The sequence below is a fragment of the Hemicordylus capensis genome, chromosome 10, assembly GCF_027244095.1.
Source record: "Hemicordylus capensis ecotype Gifberg chromosome 10, rHemCap1.1.pri, whole genome shotgun sequence".
NCBI lineage: Eukaryota > Metazoa > Chordata > Lepidosauria > Squamata > Cordylidae > Hemicordylus > Hemicordylus capensis.
The window spans coordinates 7,010,229-7,028,993 of record NC_069666.1 but is presented as its reverse complement, the minus strand read 5'-3'; the positions used below and the strand labels follow the sequence as shown (position 1 = coordinate 7,028,993).

At 47.8% G+C, this 18,765-nt stretch overlaps 1 protein-coding gene and 1 long non-coding RNA gene across 19 annotated transcripts in view; one reads left to right on the top strand and one right to left on the bottom strand.

The window, feature by feature from the left end:
- The window catches only part of AGBL1 (AGBL carboxypeptidase 1), a 371,201-nt gene extending 354,540 nt beyond the window's left edge, over positions 1-16,661 (bottom strand). For 7 of the 8 annotated variants that reach the window (XM_053272300.1, XM_053272296.1, XM_053272297.1 and 4 more), the window contains exon 1: positions 16,418-16,661. In XM_053272300.1, coding sequence (XP_053128275.1) covers positions 16,418-16,468 — 51 coding nt within the window. In that variant the 5' untranslated portion in view covers positions 16,469-16,661. Of the gene's footprint in view, positions 1-6,958; positions 7,078-16,417 lie in introns of all 8 variants that reach the window. The other variant, XM_053272298.1, reaches the window with a different exon arrangement.
- LOC128334859 (uncharacterized) overlaps positions 1-18,765 on the top strand; it is an 83,360-nt gene that overhangs the window by 13,164 nt on the left and 51,431 nt on the right. For 6 of the 11 annotated variants that reach the window (XR_008311427.1, XR_008311428.1, XR_008311426.1 and 3 more), the window contains exon 4: positions 16,088-16,153. This is a non-coding gene — a long non-coding RNA (uncharacterized LOC128334859). Of the gene's footprint in view, positions 1-2,033; positions 2,212-6,962; positions 7,148-8,571; positions 8,976-16,087; positions 16,154-16,265; positions 16,279-18,765 lie in introns of those variants that run through there. The other 5 variants (XR_008311433.1, XR_008311431.1, XR_008311435.1 and 2 more) reach the window with 5 other exon arrangements.

The following is an 18,765-nucleotide window of genomic DNA, read 5'->3' as shown; positions in this document are numbered from 1 at the left end:
CAGGATGTCAGCCTGTGTCAGAAATTGGCATGGTAGGTGTGGAGGAACGAGGCCTAGACCTCTTGGATTTCTGTAAATATTCGATTTGAATCCAAATTGATTTGAGCAAAATCTGTGCACATCCCTAGTATGAAGGTGGGGAGAAGGGAAGTTTGCCAGCAGCCTCCCTACTTCTTGCAAGTGCTCTTTGCAAAGCTTGCCAGGCTCGGACTGATCCCAAAGAGCTGCTCCAATGGCAGCAGTAGAGGGCGTCTCATCTCACCACCCTGCTGGAGCTCCACTATTGTGCCACTTGAGGTAACCACCTCACCTTCCATCATGAAAAGCCTGCCCTGTACATACCTCTCAGTGCATGCATATGTACAATGGGGAATGGCCAGTAAACTCTCCCCTTGACCTCAGAGAGATGGCTACCACATTAGCAAGTCTATTTAGGCCTCTGCAAAAGTAGGCCAGGGGGGCCTATTTAAAGGTGGTGAAAGGAGGCTCTCAGGGCATCAATACAGACAGATTAAGTAACAACTTTAATCCTCCAAGAAAAGTGTCCACAGCTGAAGAGGATCAAGTAACCCTTAAACTGTACATTGTGCATTTGAGGAGGTTTTTCCAGAACAGGACATGTGATTGACTTCTCGTTCTCTAAGCCTCAAATCATGAAGCATGAGGGACCATTTAGCACATTTCCAAATGTACAGCACTGCACAGATCCCCCACTAGGATCTGATTTACATCATGTACTAGGTCACAGGAGAGACACAGTGGACTTGTGCAGCGATTTATTTAAACAGGTGGAGGTAGGGAAATGGCTCTCCCAAGCTCTGCAACTGAGCTGCAGGTGGCAAAGTTGGAAGGGTTGTTTTGGACATGTTCAGAGGTGGAAGCTGAAATGGGGTGATGGGGCAGCACTGGCAAAGACCCTCCTGGCAGCCACTGGCTGATGGTCCACTATTTTTCCCATAAAAGTCCTCTTGGAATGGCATTACATCAGGGGCCACTGAAGGTCAGGGTACATAGGAAGCTGCCTCATACTGAGTCAGACTCTTGGTGCATCAAGCTCAGCATTGTCTGCACTGACTGGCAGTGGTTCTCCAAGGTTTCAGGTGGCAGGTGTCTCTCCCAGCCCTTCCTGGAGATGCTTCCAGGGAGTGAACCTGGGATCTTCTGCATGCAAGCATGCAGATGCTCTCCCACTGATCTACAGCCCCATCCCTGCAGGGAATAGCTTGTCGTGTTCGCATGAAGTCTCCCATCCAAATACAAACCAGTGTGGAGCCTGCTTAGCAAAGGGGACCATTCATGCTTGCTACCACAAAACCAACTGTCATACCTTATGAGGGTTTCCAACCCAACTGAACCTCTAGTTCCTGCCTTGGCATGGGTTCAGACAGTCACAGACAAGTCAGTTACAGTCTTTGCACGTAGGTTCCACATTATGTGTGAATCTGGCCTCAGCGTTGCTGGGTTCCTTTTTTGTAGACATAAAGGCTATTAACACAAGCAGCCTAACCCAGACCGGGGCAGCCTGCCTTGGGTTAGGCTGCTTGTGTGATACGCCACGATCACTCCCAATCCCTTTGCTCCCACCCAGCCTGACCTGACTTTCAACCGCAGCCTTTAACCATGGATAAGAGTGAGATTGCGCCCTTAAACCCGGCACCAGGGTTGTGTGTATGCTCAGGCTGCACGCAGTGTAGAGCACCCAATTCACGGGGGAATCCCTAAATGCATCCCACTGCTCGTGCAGTGCATTACAGATTTCTGGAGGTGGGGGTCGTTTTCCTGGCCTCCAGCAATCCGCGCTTGCAGGAGCAGCGTGGAGCATGTGGGCGTGTGGGGGTGCACTGAAGAATACTACAGTGTTCATCTAGGGGAAGGTAGGTCCAACCCTGCCTTTGCCTCCACCCGCCCAGCCTAGCCATCAGGGATTTCGATCCTGTGCAGAGCCTTATAATTGCTTTTCTTCCATTGTTCTCACTGGGGAGGGGGGTGTTTTTGTTTTTAAGACATTTCAAGAAATCAATGCCTCTTTGCAGGTTCCTCCCGAATGGCTTTGTGACACCTCCCTCCTCCTCTTCTAATGCATTTCTAATCACACCATTATTTGATTATGCAGAACTTGTCATAAAACACATTATTGTGTAACCTGAAAAGGACTTGCATCAAAATGGAATATTGAGAGAATCAAAAGAATCCGAAAGAAATCAAACACCTGATCCTTTGCAAGTGGCTTTTTTTCCCTTTTTCTTTTACTTTCTCCAGTAATGTTTTCGTGTTCCTTCAAAAAATGAGAAACCTAATTTTCTCTCAGGGCTAACCTTTTATTTCATAATAGGTTGCTTATAAGATAATTTGCTTTTAAATTTGCTCTCATCATTCATTTCTCTCTCTCTTTTTTTCTTTTTAGTTAATGCATTTTTATATTGTTAACACAGAATGCTCTTTTGTAGTGCTGTTCTTCTTCTGTCATTCCGGTTCTTTCATAGTTAACCAGGATGTTTTAAATTTGATTTGAGGGCCTTTTTGCTGCAACTGTTCTGTTTGTGCAGGTCAGCCCAAATCTGACTCTTCCTTAGCATAGCTATGAGTCATTGTTTTAAAATGAAATCTCTTAAACATTCCTCTTAAAATCTCTTTAAAAGAGCCTAGAGGAATCTGGCATATGTCAAGTGTCCCACCCAGGAGTCAAACTTGGTCAGTGGTGTTTGAATTTCCTAAGACAGACTTTGGGCAGACTTTGAGTTGCAGGATATACTTTGGTTTTTATTAAATCCTCAAGGCCCGCCTGCTAGAGCCAGGTACAATATGGTGGCTTAGGTGGGAGGTGGAACCAATTGCAATATGGTGGCTGAGAAGGCTGAGCCAATTATTAATTTTAAATGGCTTACATAGGGACATAGCAACATAGGAAGCTGCCAAATACTGAGTCAGACCACTGGTCTATCTAGTTCAGTATTGTCTTCACAGACTGGCAGCAGCTTCTCCAAGGTGGCAGGCAGGAGTCTCTCTCAGCCCTATCTTGGAGAATCCAGGGAGAGAACTTGGAATCTTCTGCTCTTCCCAGAGCGGCTCCATTCCCTAAGGGGAAGATCTTACAGTGTTTGCACATCAAGTAATTGCAGCGCCCCTCCGGTGGCAAAAAGGGTGCCTATTGCCAGTGCTTGCTCTGCGTGAATTCCATAGATTAACTATGTGCTGTGTGAAAAACATGTGATTTCACTGTGTGATTCCAGCATGACAAGCTGGGACTTCGAACTAGGGTTGGAACCAACATTCTGAGAAAGTGGAATTCAAAGCAAATTCCAGGGAATTCCTCCCAAGTTGAAACTTCTGGATTTTCCACAGGAAGCCAAATGCGTTGGAGACACAGCTTCAGTTGCATCATTCACACCTTCTAGCCCTAATGAGCAGTAAGGGCATTAGGAGCTGAGATAGTAAGGAAGGGTCTTCCTCCGTAGTCCCCCTTGTTGTTTCTCCCTCTGCGCTGGCTTACTCTAACTGGTAGATTGATACTCTCAGGGTCTCTCACTTCCTCCTCCTTCCTCCGTGCTCTGCTGCATTCTCAGCCATTAGGGATGTGCACAAACCAGCAGATGGACGGTTTGATGGTGGGGGTTACGTTTAAGGAGCAGGGAGGATGCTCTTACAGACACCCCCACTGGCACTGTGCCCGAAATCACTGGCACGGTGCAGCCGTGTACCCTTTTGTCACCCCGGTCAGCATCAGACCTGAAGTGGCCAGTGCACATGCGCACACCGCACACATGTACCGGCCACTTCCAGTCTGATGCTGACCAGGGCAGCAAGAGGATATGCTGCCACCCCATGCCAGCAGTTTTGGGCACAGCACCAGCAGGGGAAACACAGCAGGGGGGTAAGGTAACCCCTGCCGCCAAACCGCCCAAACCGCCAGACCTCCAAAACAGTTTGGTGGTCCAGAAAAGGACCGCCGAACCAGTCTGTGTACATCTCTATTAGGCTTTTTTCTCTCCCTCTCTGCTCTGCACTATGAAGAGAGACCGCTTGGGCACACTGTCTTTTCTATCCAAGTATGTAACTTCCCCAATAAACCTTTCTCCCTTTTGAACCTTAAATGTCTGTCTTGAGATACTCTTCAATAGGCTTACTCTTCTCACACACACTTGCTCTGCTATAACTGGGGTAAGCTCAACTTCTCCCCTCCAATAAAATGATTGTGAGATAAGAACATAAGATAAGTCCTGCAGGATCAGGCCAAGGCCATCCAGTCCAGCATCCTGCCTCACAACAGTGGCCAACCAGATGTACTCAGGAAGCCCGTAAGCAAAAAGAGAGAGAGAATAATCACCCTTTTACATGTTCAGGGGCATGCCCGCTCTGATCCTGATGGCAGTATATAGCTACTAAGGCTAGTAGCCATTGATAGCCCAATCCTTCACAAATTTGTCTAATCCCCTAAAATCTGGAAATCTTAATCCCTGAATCTCTCTAACATTTCTCAGAGCCTTTCTGAACAGAGTGGAATTTCAAGCAGATTTCAGAGGTTCTCCCAAGACAAACATCTTGAGAACCTTCCAAATAAGTTTCTATGAGACCAGTTAGATTTATCAAGAGGATGTCTGCACATGTCTCCTTTGAATGGTGAATGATGCAGCCTCATGAAGAAGCATTCAGAATTATCTTTCCCTTCATCTGGCATATAAAACGCTACCGTTCCAAAAGGACTCAGCCATATATCTTAATGTCAACAAGGACTTGAAGTTTAAAGTTGTGGCAGGAGCTTATATAATGAGGACAGACCTCCTCCTAATGGGCTACAAAAGAGGGCACTGCAATCTAAAACACTTGTCTCTTTTCCCCATTAAACTCCTTCTCCTGCTGATACTTAAAATTAAAGAGTCCATCAAGTGGTGCTCAGAACACCAACCTCATAAAATGAGGGATTCGTCTGACTCCAACTGTCCCCTGTGAGTGAAGCATCATTTCTACCTGGGCAGAGAGACAGAGCAGCAGATATGAAGTGGAAACACATTTAGGGATGAGATTTGGAGCAAAGGCTGAGCAGAGATTGTCCTAGACAAGACGGGGTGAAGGCACAGGCATCTCTTATTAGCTCACTTGAACTCTGCCTCTCCCTCTTAGCTCTCCTGCCTCTTACTCATGTGGAATGTAGACAGAGCCACAGTAACTCATTTCTTTCTCCAGTCTATCTAATCATCACAAGTATGTTCGGATGGGAAGAAGAGCTGGTCTTGTGGAGGCAAGCATGAATTGCCCCCTTTGCTAAATAGGGTTCTCCTTGATTTGCAGCTGGATGGGAGGCTACGTGCAAGTACTGTAAGGTACCTGTGTGGAAGAGCATCTGCTTTGCATGCAGAAGGCCCTGGTTCACTCCCTGGCATCTGCAGGGAGGGCTGGGAGAAACTCCTGCCGGTAACCTTGAAGAGCCGCTGCCAGTCCGTGTAGACCACACATGTCAAACACAAGGCCCGCGGGCCGAATCCGGCCCACCTGGCCATTTTATGTGGCCCGCGGTGACTGTGCCGCATCCAAGCGCCTGACCACGCTGCCTCAGTACCCATTTGCAGGCAGAAGGACCCAGTCCCAGAAAGCTAGGTAGCAAGTGCCTGACTGCACTGCAGGCAGAAGGACCCAATCCCCGTGTAAAAGCTAGGTTGGAGCAAGGTGCTTCACACAAGTGCCTGGCCACGCCATAGGCAGAAGGACCCAGTCCCAAACCGTGAGTATAATAAAAAAAATTGACCCGCAACTTAGCCTGTGTTTTAGATTTCGGCCCCTTATGTGATTGAGTTTGACACCCCTGGTGTAGACAATACTGAAGCAATTCCCACGATCAGTAGGGAGCCTAGCCCACTTTCTACTGATTGTGGGAACTACCAGGCTCGCAGTGGTTCCAAGGCAGCTCGCCCGCCTAATTCCCACTCCCCTTTAATGAGGTTAATAGAGCAAGCACTCTGTTAACCTCATTTTTTGCTCATGTGCCACCGCGGCACGTGGCAACACATGGGTAGACCCCCGAGTGCCGGCCAGGAGGCTGCAGCCAACCTCCTGGCCTCCCAGGAGGTCTCCCATTCTTTGGGGGTCTCTCGTGTGCCCCCCGATCCCCACAGCCCCCACCAGCTCCGTGACAGAGCCCGTAGTCGTGTGGGCGCCCGATCCAGCTGCCCAGGGCTACCTGTTTGATCATCTGCGGGGAAAGCAAGCTAAGCCCTCTCTCCCCGCAAACCACCACGAGGCGCTTCACACCACTCATGTGAAGCGCCTCACTGAGTTAGATGGACCACTGGTCTGATTCAGTTTAAGGCATCTTCCTTTGTGGTTCAGCTTTTCACAGATGGTGCCACTCCGGCTGCAGGTGTGGGGGGTGAAGCATTTTTAACACTCCCCTGCACAGAAGGGATCCTTCTTCCCTGCACTGAGAAAAACAGCATGTCAGGGGAAAGAGTGTGCTAGTTTTCCATATGAAAGGAATGTTGTTTGTTTGATGGGAGAGCATTCAGAAGTTCAACCCTCCCATTTGCAAGAAGAAATCAGTGTAGCCCAGGAAAAATGTCATCGCTGGAATAATCTTCAGACTGTAGAAACTGGTCCTTATCCACATCCATGCACATCACTGGCCCATTTGTTTGTCTAATGATGATTTATTCCTGGAAGAATGAAGTGTGGAGAAAAACAGCTCAGCCCACTCAGGCTTCTGTGACTTCAGCCATTCAGCATTTTAATAGAAGATCAAATGTACCAACCTTTCTCTCCCTGCTGGCAGCCTCTGGTTCCATCTGTGGTGCAGACAGGTGGGGAGTTCAGATGCCAAGCTGGCAGCATATTTTCGTCCCACTGTTTCCCCCTCACCACCCCTCCTGCCAAGGCAAATCAGTACCAAATAGAAGAATTGCAGCTTCACCTTTAGTATGACTATCTGAAGCTTCTGAAACCCCTTAAGGTTCACACAACCTGTGCTTACCCAGCCAGGCGAAGGCTGCGGGGAAGGCAGGAGCCACACGATTCAAGCTGCTCTCAGGCTTGCCAGCACCACGTGCCCCATACAACTGCATCGCATGCCGACACGTGGCACAATTCAAGCTGCAAAGGAGGAGGAGGAAAGCAGGCTGTGGACTCCTGCATCCCACAATGCACCGCATGTAGAGCCCAGGTATGACTGCTCATGTGAACAGCCTCATTCTGTTTCAAATACTGCCAGACACAAATCCCTAGAATCACTAGGTAAGACAGGAAAAGACCCCCGCCCAGATTCCGGGGCAGCTTGTGCCAGTCAGTAGACTTGTTCACGTGTCCATTAAAAATCACTCCTGTTTTTTGGTCATGTATGGGTTAAATGCTAGTTTGGAGGAGAGGAAAGTGATCGTGTGGGAGGTGGACACTGGAGGAGTCGCTCTCCCAGTCCCATCTTGGAGATGCCAGGGAGGGAACTTGGAACCTTCTGCATGCAAACAGGGGAATATCTTAACAGCACTCACATGTAGTCAATGGATAAAGTTTTATTTATTTTTACTACTACTACTTCTACTACTATCCCCAGGCACAATAGCTGAAGGCTAACCCATCAGCTAACCCTAACCCCTGGGGCCTGCCTCCCAGAAGGCTATGAGCCCTTTCTCATGATCGGAGAAAGGGCTCTAAATGGGCAAGGAGTGGAAGCCACAAAATGCTGACCTCCCCTGCAGATGATCCATTCCTCCTGGCTGGGTGAATGGATCGCCCACTCAGACATTCGCCAGCTGCTACTGGCAGCTGGGAGGTTTGGGGGCCAGGAGGCCCCCAGAGCTCCCAAAATGCACCACGTGAGTGTGCAGTGCATTATGGGGAGCCTAGCCTGATGCAGGCTAGGAGGCTACTTGTGTGTAGGTGCCACACCAAGCCACGGAACACTGACACACGCTCATTTAGCCTGCTTTCTGGGCACCCTCACACCCCAAACCCGGGCTAAGTGGTGGGCTACCTAAGCAGGCTTCCCACCACGCCACCGCCAGTTTGAATCACTTCCATGACTATGGATCTTATTCTCCAGCTCGCCATATCCTCCATGTGGCCAGCACTGCAGTGCAGAGTCAGTCCCTGGCTGGCCATTTGCCAGGGATGATGCAGCAGATTCCTGTCCTGAGCACAGCAGCAGACCAGAAGACCTGCAAGGTCCCTTCCAACCCTGACATTCTGTTATTCAGTATGGGAGAGATCTGGGTCTAAATCGCTGCTCACCCACGAAGCTCACTGGGTACTCTTGAATCCCTTCCTCTCAGCCTTGCCTACCTTAAAGGACAAAACCTACCTGAGAAAGGTGAATGCCGTATACCACTCTGAGCTTCTTGGAGGAAGACAAATGTCATAAATACATTTTCCCTGCACAGTGAGTAGATATAGTGGGGGTGGGGGGCAGGGATGGCTGCAACTTGAAAGCCTAGAAGGGTAGGGCAGAAAAGTGAGTTGTGCAGGGGGGGGGGTTGACGATATGCCTCCTGCAGCTGCCTCTACAGCCTTTTGGACTGAGCCCTGGATTTTAGAGCAGTCGGTTCACATGACTGAACTGGGTGCCTCGCCCTGTGTAACTCTTCCCCACAGTCCCTGCTTTGATGTGAAGTCCTTTGAAGTCGCCTGGCCTGCCAAATTCCACGAGAAAAATCTGAAGATCAAAGTCACTCCGTTTACTCATGACAAAGTGAGGATGAGGTGTCCTGTGGATTTCTGGCCGTGGCAACCTCGTGGCAGCTATTCTGAGACCTGCTGCTCGAAGAGCCAGAAGTGAACTATATAGAATCTAGCGGTAGAATCTCTCCTGAGCTGTACCATTTTGAACTGCAGATGGAGGGGGTTGCATGTTTGAATGGGAAAGCAAGCATCTCCCTGTAGGTTGAGAACTGGCATCTCAAGGAGATTTCTAACCACCCTGCTTTCTCCCAGGTTGCTTTTCATATGGGGATGTTTTTCATTAGGGAGCATTCAAATATAAAAATGTCTACTCTGCAGCCCAAAATGGAGTCATCTAGGAAAAGGTTTACTCTTTAATTTAAGCCAGGGGTAGGCAACCTTACCTCTCCAGCTGTTGTGGAACTGCAATTCTCATCATGCCCAGACACAATAAACTGTGGCTGGGGATAATGGGAGTTGTAGTTCAACAATAGCTGGAGAACCACGGTTGCCCACCCCTAACGTAAGTACTCATATGAGCTGACTTTTCACCCAAGGTCAGTCAGAGGCACTCTTACCCCTAGACTTTGGGGCTGAAGTCCAGGGCCTCCACAGCCTCTGGAGGCCTCCAAATCCCACTTAGTCTGTCCTGGGTGTTGTTGTTGCTTAATTTGAAGGGGAGGGGGGGTCTCCAAGGGCCTTTAGGTCCAGGCTCCAAAATTACCTAGGTGCACCCCTGAGGTCAGAAGTATGCACAGAAACTCCCTGCAAAATTTCACTTCTCTTATAGAAACTTGTTGAGCTTCCCTTGAAACTTCACCTTTCCAAAATTTCAGTGGCATCCATAAGAATGACTGGGTATCACTGTTTTCATTCCAACTGAAATTCACACAGCTTCCTTTGATATCTGTTCCACTCGCTTCTGCTAAAAAAAATCGCCCAGATTTTCCCCTATCACCAGAATATTTATTTAGAATATAATTTTGTCAAGTATTTGCACACATTTCCTACCCAACCTGCTGATGCTATGATACATTGCTAAACACATGTTTAGATACATGTTTTAATGCAAGCATATGGCATGTGTAGAATCTGTAGATATCTATGTATGTTAACAAATCCAATCCACTGGGAAGGAGGAAGATCCAGAACCATATGTCCCATCACAAATTATGGCCGCATTCAGATGTAATGCAGAATCATGGGTCCAATGTACCCAAGGTTCCACTCCCTTCACGATCCCGTCCGAATCTGGACATTCAGGAGAGCTCCCTCTCTGCAGTCTCACTGACAGCAGAGAGGACAGGGAAATGGCTGCCTGGGCTTCCTTCTTTATTGAAGGACAGCCCCGCCAGCCAATAGCAGCTGAAGTGAGGGAGGAGCTTCCTCAGCTCCAGATGCAAAGCAATCAGACTGCGAGGCCACATTCAGACATAACGCTGGCATCGCAGAACCAGAGGTACAGGGGGTGAAACTCAGTATGAACAGAAGATACAAATCAGAGTCCAGAGAGGGAAACCATGAGTCCATTTTCCTGTGGTTGCCCGCATTCGGACATACTGAAAGTGAAACTGGAGGTCCCTTATGTTATGTGCGAACGTGGCCATTGCCAGCAAAGTATTTGTGGAACAGCGCTATGTTCTCAAACACTCTATGGCAGGTGTCCTCAAACTTGAGTAGCCAGAAGTTCTTGGACTACAACTCCCATCATCCCATTGTAGCTATGGATGATGGCAGTTGTAGTCCAACAACCTCTGGTAACTCAAGTTTGAGAATTCCTGCTCTAAGCATTTTAATTACCCCAGCCAGTCCCAGACTCTAAACAGCCTAAGGTCTTTCCACCCGACTACAGTATAACAACTGATCCATTTGACAATTTGTCATCTACAATATAACCGCAGGGAAGAAAGTGGAAGGTGACCACAGCTGCCAGACAGAGGCACTTGGGTCTATTTCCTGCTAGGCAATGGTATGATGCATGCAGGAATGCACCCAAAAGAACACAGCTTCCGTCGGCACATGATTTCCACCTCTTTCCTTTTGGATTGTAGCTTGTTGTCAACCTTGACACCCCACAGAGCTGGGACCGAGGCCAAGCTGAGATCTGCCAACTGTCGCAGCAGGTGCCAACTCTGAATGAACACAATCGAAAACCAGAGGTTGTGGCCTTGAGAAACACGTGTGCCATTTTGAGCAGTGGCACTAAATCCAGGGTGTTGCATGCCGTATCATGAAGTATGGATAATAATGCTAAACAGACATCCCAAGCTGTTCCTAGGCCCTTTGGAAAGATGGGGGATACAGTGCTTGAATTAATATGGAGGCCACAGAGGTGACTGGGCCCCTAGATACTGTTTCTAGAAGGCTTTACTTTATTGAGCAGGGAGAGAGCAACTGGCCCTATCCATCCCCAGCACAGCATCCCTCCAGTGGCTGTTGCTGGTGTCAATCTTATGCTCCTTTTTTTAGATTGTGAGCCCTTTGGGGAACAGGGATCCAACTTTAATTATTTATATCTATGTAAACTGTTTTGGGAACTTTGGTTGAAAAGTGGTATATAAACAGTGGTCGTATTCGTACTGGTCTTGCTAACATTGGACAGAGTCAAGGCTGGGGCTTAGAGATTTCATTAAGAGACCCTCCTATGTCCCCCCCCCCCCCATGACTGGAGCAGCAGTAGGGAACGTAGGAAGCTGCCTTCTAGTGAGCCAGGTCCTTGGTCCATTTAGCTCAGCATTGTCTGCACTGACTGGCAGTGGCTCTCCCAGGTTTCAGGTAGGAGTCTCTCCCCAAGGCTGTCCTTCGGGCATGGCAAGCCGGGCGACTGCCCCAGGCCCCACTCTTTTAACCCCCATTAGAATTAACTGGAAGGGGGACCCACACTGGCTGGTTTGCCCCTGGCCCCGCACCCTGCCAGGGCTCTCCAAGGACAGCCCTGTCTCTCCCAGCCCTACCTGGAGATGCCAGGGCATAAACCTGAGCACTTCTGCATGCAAATAGATACTCTGTCACTGAGCTACGGCCCTGTATCCTACAGTGATGACATGCAATCCTCCATCCAAATGCAAACCAAAATGAGCAAAGGGGACAAGCCATGCTGGTGACTGCAAGACCAGCTCTCCTCCCCTGCTTGTGAGGGAGGAGTGTGATAGGGCTAACCAATTTAGCAGCACATCCCAATGAAGATGCTGGACTGCGGAGGAGCACATTGAATACAGTGGTGAAGGGTAGCAATGCCGTCGCAGACAGTAAATCAGATCTGAGCTGTCAGTGACTGGCCAGGAGAGGGATCTTGGGGGACAGCTTGTTGAAAATGTCGACTCAATGTGCGGCAGCTGTGAAAAAGGCCAATTCCAAGCTGGGGATCCTTAGGAAGGGGGTTGAAAATAAAACTGCTAATATTATAATGCCCTTATACAAAACGATCGTGCATCCACACCTGGAATACTGCGTACAATTCTGGTCACCACATCTAAAAAAAAGGACATTCTAGAACTCGAAAAGGTGCAGAAGAGGGCAACCAAGATTATCTAAAGCACCTTCCTTATGAGGCAAGGCTGCAACACATGGGGCTTTTTAGTTTAGAAAAAAAGGCAACTGCGGGGAGAGAGGATAGAGTTCTGTAAAATCATGCATGGTGTGGAGAAAGTGGATAGAGGGAAATTCTTCTCCCTCTCCCATAACACTAGAACCAGGGGTCATCCCATGAAATCAATGGCCAGGAAATCTAGGACCAACACATGGAATTACTTTTTCACACAACGCATAATCAATTTGTGGAATTCTCTGCCACAAGATGTGGTGACAGCCAACAACCTGGGTGGCTTTAAGAGGGGTTTGGATAACTTCATGGAGGAGAGGTCTATCAACGGCTACTAGTCAGAGGGCTATAGGCCACCTCCAGTCTCAAAGGCAGCCCTCTGAGTACCAGTTGCAGGGGAGATATAGCAGGAGAGAGGGCATGCCCTCAGCTCTTGCCTGTAGGCTTCCAGCGGCATCTGGTGGGCCACTGTGTGAAACAAGATGCTGGACTAGATGGGCATTCTTAGGCCTGATCCAGCAGGGCTGTTCTTATGTTCTTAAACATCAATGGTGGCCTCCATTCACAGCCCAGTATCTCTGAGCTAAACAGATCATTGGAGCAGTTTTATGTTTTGACAAACAGTCTTAGGAGTTCCGCTTTCTTGCAGCCATGACGAGCATCTAAGAACTGCCCTAAGAATTCATCTGGAAGGGAGGAGGGCATGAGATCACGACCCGATTGTGTTTCAGCAATGCATTTCAGCAAAAAGGAAATGAAATATTAATCATACAATTTAAAACTTAGTGACTGAGTACTGAAATACTTATTTGGAACGAGTTGGCTCTTTTTCTGTGTAGAGATTCAGTTCTGTTTCCAGTTCAAGGAAACCAAGGGAGATTAGATACAGGTGAACCTGCTTGAAGAACAGCAAAAAGGGTGCATTTATAGGGGGCATTTTTCATCAACTAACTTTAGTAACTTCAGTAACAACACTTGCAACAAAGAACTGGAAATCAACTTTGCATGCAGACATCATAAATTAGTTCGGTAGAGGTCAAAGAGAATTATTTTTCCTCTTTCTCTTCTCTCTTCTCTCCTTCTTCTGCAAAAGAAGTCAAACCAAATCCTGAACCCAAAGCCAAAAACAGATCAAAGAGGTTTTTTCAGTTAGATTCACCTGTATCTAACCTTTCTTGGTTTCCTTGACCCAGAAACAGAACTGAACCTCTACATAGAAAAAGTGCTAACTCGTTCCAAATAAGTATTTCAGTACTCAGTCACTAAGTTTTCAGTTGTATGATTAATGTTTCATTTCCCCAAGGTTTCTTGTATATCGTTTGCTTGTGAATATCTTTCACAAGTTAAAAATTAAACAGTTTTTTAAGAAACCAGTGACCAACATCTGGACTCACCTTCCACCAACATGTGAGGGTTTTCCATTGCATGAGGGGTGTGTGCAATTTTCAGCAATCTCCCCTTCCCTATTCAATTCCCTGTGCCTCCCAAAACTCTGTCCCGAATGGTTGGGGGGACCTTAGGGAAATAGTTAGTGGCTGCAGAGGGAAGGGGAAATTGCTGGAAATCACCCTTTGCCATCACACAGCAGAAAATGCTGGTGTGTTGGTGGTAGGTAGGTCTGGATGTCAGCCACTAAATATTTTTCTCAAGTTAAATAATCATCATGGTATTCATTCTACCATATTTATCCAAGTCAATCCCTACTCTAAATTTAAGATGACCCCCTTAAAAGGAAGAGGACTCTGAATTTAATATGAGCCCCTGATTTATCACATCAAAGAACTTGGGAAAAGCTTAGTCATAGATTCGGGTAAATACAGTACTGTATAAAAGTACTGCAAACACAAGTGGGATACTATTCGGCAGGAATATATTGAAACTAGTTCAAGATGGCTTCTTTTGCCACATTCACACGTAATACAGAGGCACAGTTGAATGGGCCTGCGGTTCCATGGACATTATGTCCAAATGCAGGCAACCCAGGTTATGCACAGCGACAAAACCAAGGGTTCAGATCTGGGGCTCCAGTCTGAACCCTCAGGTTGTAGTGGGTTTCATTGCCACAACCCGAGGTACTAGGCAACCTGCAGTACATCCGAATTCGGTGTCACAGACTGCTGCCCCTGGAACCAGAGTCAAGGGAGGAAGATCCTCCCTCAGCTCTGATATCATTGGCTGTGTGAGTTGTCCTTCTGTAAAGAAGGAAGCTTCTCCACAGCCAGCTCCTGTCCCTCTCTCTTCAGTCTCGCTGACTTCAGAGAGACTGCTCTCCTGAATGTCCGAATGTACACAGGAGAGCGGAGGGAAGGAGGACTGTCTAAACTAACAGATAAATTATTTTTTAAGTTAGGATCTGAGCCAAAGAATTAAAAATTACCAAGCTGAATGTGAACTGGAACTGAACCCAAATGCATAATGGTACCAACTGGTACCATTGTTCTCTCCTGCTCCCTTTATTAGTTAAGTGGATGTCCATTGTCCAGATGCACTAGACAGGAAAACAAGAGAAAGGATAGACTGGGAAGAATCTTCTGCATATTGCCGGGACTTCTGCGGTGTGCAGGGAAATAATTCATACAGAGATACACAGACACACCAAAAGACACAAAATGCTGCAGGGGCCAAGGAAAGTTCTCTGCAGGCTGGTGTGTGGGAGGACAGATGATGCACATAAGTCTTTGGTGGTAAGCACAGGAACATAGTAACACAGGAAGCCTCCTTCTACCGAGTCAGACCTTTAGACCTTCTTACTCGGGATTGTCTACACTGACTGGCAGCAGTTCTCCAAGGTTTGAGGCAGGAATCTTTCACAGGCCTACCTGGAGATGCTACCTGGGATTGAAACCTGGGGCCTTTGACGTGCAAAGCTGATGCTCTTCCACTGAGCTCTGGTCCCATCCCCTAAGGGGAGTTCCTTACAGCAGATCATGCTCACGTGTAGTCGCCACCCATGCAAATGCAAATCAAGGCAGACCCTGCTTAGTAAAGGGGGAAATTCATGCTTGCTACTGCAAGAGCATCTCTACCTGATTAAAGGGTACATATGGCAGAGGTTTATAAAATTATGAATGGTATGAAAGTTATGACACACAATGAGCACAAACATGAGCATGTGGTTTTGGCTCAGGCACGTCCTCCTGGGCAGACGTCTGCGACAGACTCTCTATTGCTGCCTTGGCCAGCTCTTCAACTCTCTCACAGACTGCTCAAATCACACCCCTACTTGCTCATTCATAGCAAACCAGTCTGCAAACTTTCATTCAGTGCCACCTGCTGAATGGTACCCAGATCCAGGATGCCAGAGATCCTACCAGAATCAGTAAGTATTATAGCCGTCATCACCATTCTTAATGCTCTTAACTCAATTTCTGCTCCAGCAGTGAAAAAGAGATATCTTCCTTAAGTGCTTTCAGAGACACACAGGACAGATAGCACTGCATAACTCCCATCTGCTTATATCTGTTACAAACTTTTGGGCGACACAGAAATCTTCCTCAAGCTTCAGTTGTCTGGTGTAAAAAAAAACACTCCAAAAACTAATTAAGCCAAATCCAGGCCTGACATCCAGTGAGCACAGCGCTTAATTAGAAGAAAAAAGAAAAAAAAGACTAAGGCTACAATCCTGTACACATCTCTGGACACACTGGGAATCATTTTGGAGTAAACATGCATGTGATGTTTGCATGCAAGGATACTAGACCCGAATGAATAACCAGAGAATTTGTATTATTTTGCTCTGAAGCTTGAGGAAGACCCCAATGCTTGCAACAGGCTTAAAACAACCAGGGTTAGTACAAGAAAGATTCAGTGCCATACAAATGATACAGCACTTACGGTGTTCCAGATATATTATCTAAATAAGCCTTACAGCGGCTGTGTAAAGTCAAAATAATCATTCCTATTTTGCAGATGTGGGGAAATTGAGCGCAAGAGGTGGCTGCTTGCACAAATCCATCTAGTTAGTTTGTGGCAAAGGTAAGATTCGAACTCGGGACTTTCCAGTTCACACACTAGGCCAACGTTATGCACCCAAGGTGAACCCCATTCTCCTGATCAACGCTGATTTTTTTTTTTTTTTTTTTTGTAGCAACTAGAAATCAAGGCAGGTGCTTCTATACAATTCTTCAGGCTGAGATATAAAGAGATGGAGAGAGAGAGAGAGAGAGAGAGAGAGAGAGAGAGAGAGAGAGAGAGGCCGGCCAACCGGGGTCCCGCCAACTAGTGTCAAGATCCTCTTACCTGAAGAGTAGAGAGAAGGACCTGCAAGCCGCTGGCTTCTTCTTCAGCCATGCCCTCTCCCCCGCTCTCTAAATCACACCATGCAACTTCTTTGCTGTGGCCAAGCTGCCTTGCCACCACCCTGTCCCGATTAAGAGCGAGAGAAGCAAAACCCAGAGCCGGAGAGAGGCCAAAAACCAAAGCAATGCAACCCTAGACCACCATGCCAGAGATAAATGCACAAACCAGGCCCCCCCTCCCTGACCCACCCCCGGTCTCCCGTCCCTTTGGTGCTCTCCCACTGTGACGGAGATATTAATTCCTATATAAAGAATCCCGGGGATTAAGCAAAGCGCTCCGCGAAAGGTCTGGGTGTTGGGTTTGCGGCCGGAGGCGTGGAGAGTGGGTGGTGATGGCAGGGAGAGGCAAAGTGAGAGAGAGTGGAAACCTCCTCAGAGGCTCCGGGCGAACCCAGTGCAGAAGGAGGGGCAAGCGATTGGCAGGCCTGGCATCCTGACAGGCATTCTCAGCTGACCGGCTGTTCAGTTCCAGAGGGCCCTCTGAGGCTGCTCAGCTCTGCCTGCACTCCTGTCCTAGTGAAATTGGAGACACACAGAGATCAACAGGGCACTGGGCATCCGTGAGGACTTGAGTCCTACAAGGCTCGGCCAGAGAGGCGCAGGGAAGAGCCCTCACTAACCTTTGGGAGCGCTGGAAGCTCCTAGGGCCCTATCATGTGTGCCGTCCATCAAAAGGCTGAGGCTACAGAAAGAGGAGAGCTAGTCTTGTGGTAGCAAGCATGAATTATCCCCTTTGCTAAGCAGAGTCCAGCCTGGTTTGCATTGGAATGGGAGGCTACATGTGTCACACCTGCTCAAAGGGGAATATCTTACTGTGCTCACTCATGATGTCTAAGCACTGTAAGATATTCCCCTTAGGGCAGACCTGCTCAACCTACCCCCCCCAGCTGTTTTTGGACTACAACTCCCATAATCCTCAGCCACAATGGCCAATAGCCAGTGGTTATGGGAACTGTAAGCCAACATTTGCAGGAGGGCCAAAGTTGAGCAGCCCCGCCTTAGGGGAAAGCTTCTGCATGCTTGTATGCAGAAGATTCCAAGTTCCCTCCCTGGCAGCATCTCCAGAGAGGGCTGAGAGAGACTCTTGCCTGCAACCTTGGAGAAGGCGCTGCCAATCTGTGTAGACAATACTGGACTAGATGCACCAGTGGTCTGACTTGGTATAAAGGCAGCTTCCTATGTTAAGGGATTTGGGTAAATCATCTGGGCTGGGTGTTAGGAGCTGGGCCAAAAAAACCTGGGGGTTCTTAGGAAAAAAAGGGCGAGAATGGTGGAATCTCTGGATTCCAAGATATTCCAAGAGCCAGCTGGTGTGGTTGGCACCATCTGAGGGGGACGGATGCTCATTGTGATTTTTGACAAGGTTGACACCCCTAGAGATGGAAAAGAGATGATAGCACTACAAAACCTTCTGCTTTCAGTGCATTCTCATGCTTTTATTGTCCTGGCCATTGGGCCTGTAGCGGCCACATTTGCTATGGTGTTTTACGTTTTTTGAAAAACTTTTAAAAGACACACACAAAACGAAGCTATAATTTTACCAATGTTGTCAGAGGAATGGAAATGAACATTGGTAGGAATGTCCCCAACGATTACTCCATGGAGAGAGTGCAATAATTTGTTCATTATTAACCCTAAGTGTTTGCTCTGTGCAAAAATGACTACAATTTTGCCATAATTGTTTGTGGGGTGGGAATAAAGAAGGGGTGATAACACACAGGGAGCTGTAAGTGCTGCAATGCTATCATCTGTTTTCCATCTCCAGCGGGGTAAACATTGCATTCGTCCCCTGAGATGGTACCGTTGGCCAAAATACTTTGAAGTATGAAATTCCACATGCATGTATGAAGAATCTGAGCACCTAAAAGCAGAGCCACTAAGAGTAAAGAAAGGGGGATTTGCATAGAGACCAATGTCTGGGGGTGAAGCCATAGTTAGGCCAAGTGCACTGGGCATCCAACATACTGGAGAGCCCAGATTGGGACCCCCTTGGGGCAGGGTCCTGTCCTCATGTACTTTGTAAAGCACTGTAGACATGTAATTGATTACACTATTGTGACACACACACACCCTTCTCCCCTACAAAAGAGTCTTCTGTCTAGACCAACCCCCTGCACAGTTCAGGAAACTGCTAAAGCCTCAATGACAGGTGGCCATCCGGCCTTTTTCTGAAAACCTCTAGCGACGGAAAGCCTGCCATATCATGAGGCAAATGGCTCCACTGTCCATCTGCTCTCAAAGTGAGGACGTTCTTCCTGATGTGCAGCCTGAATCTGCTTCCTTGCCATT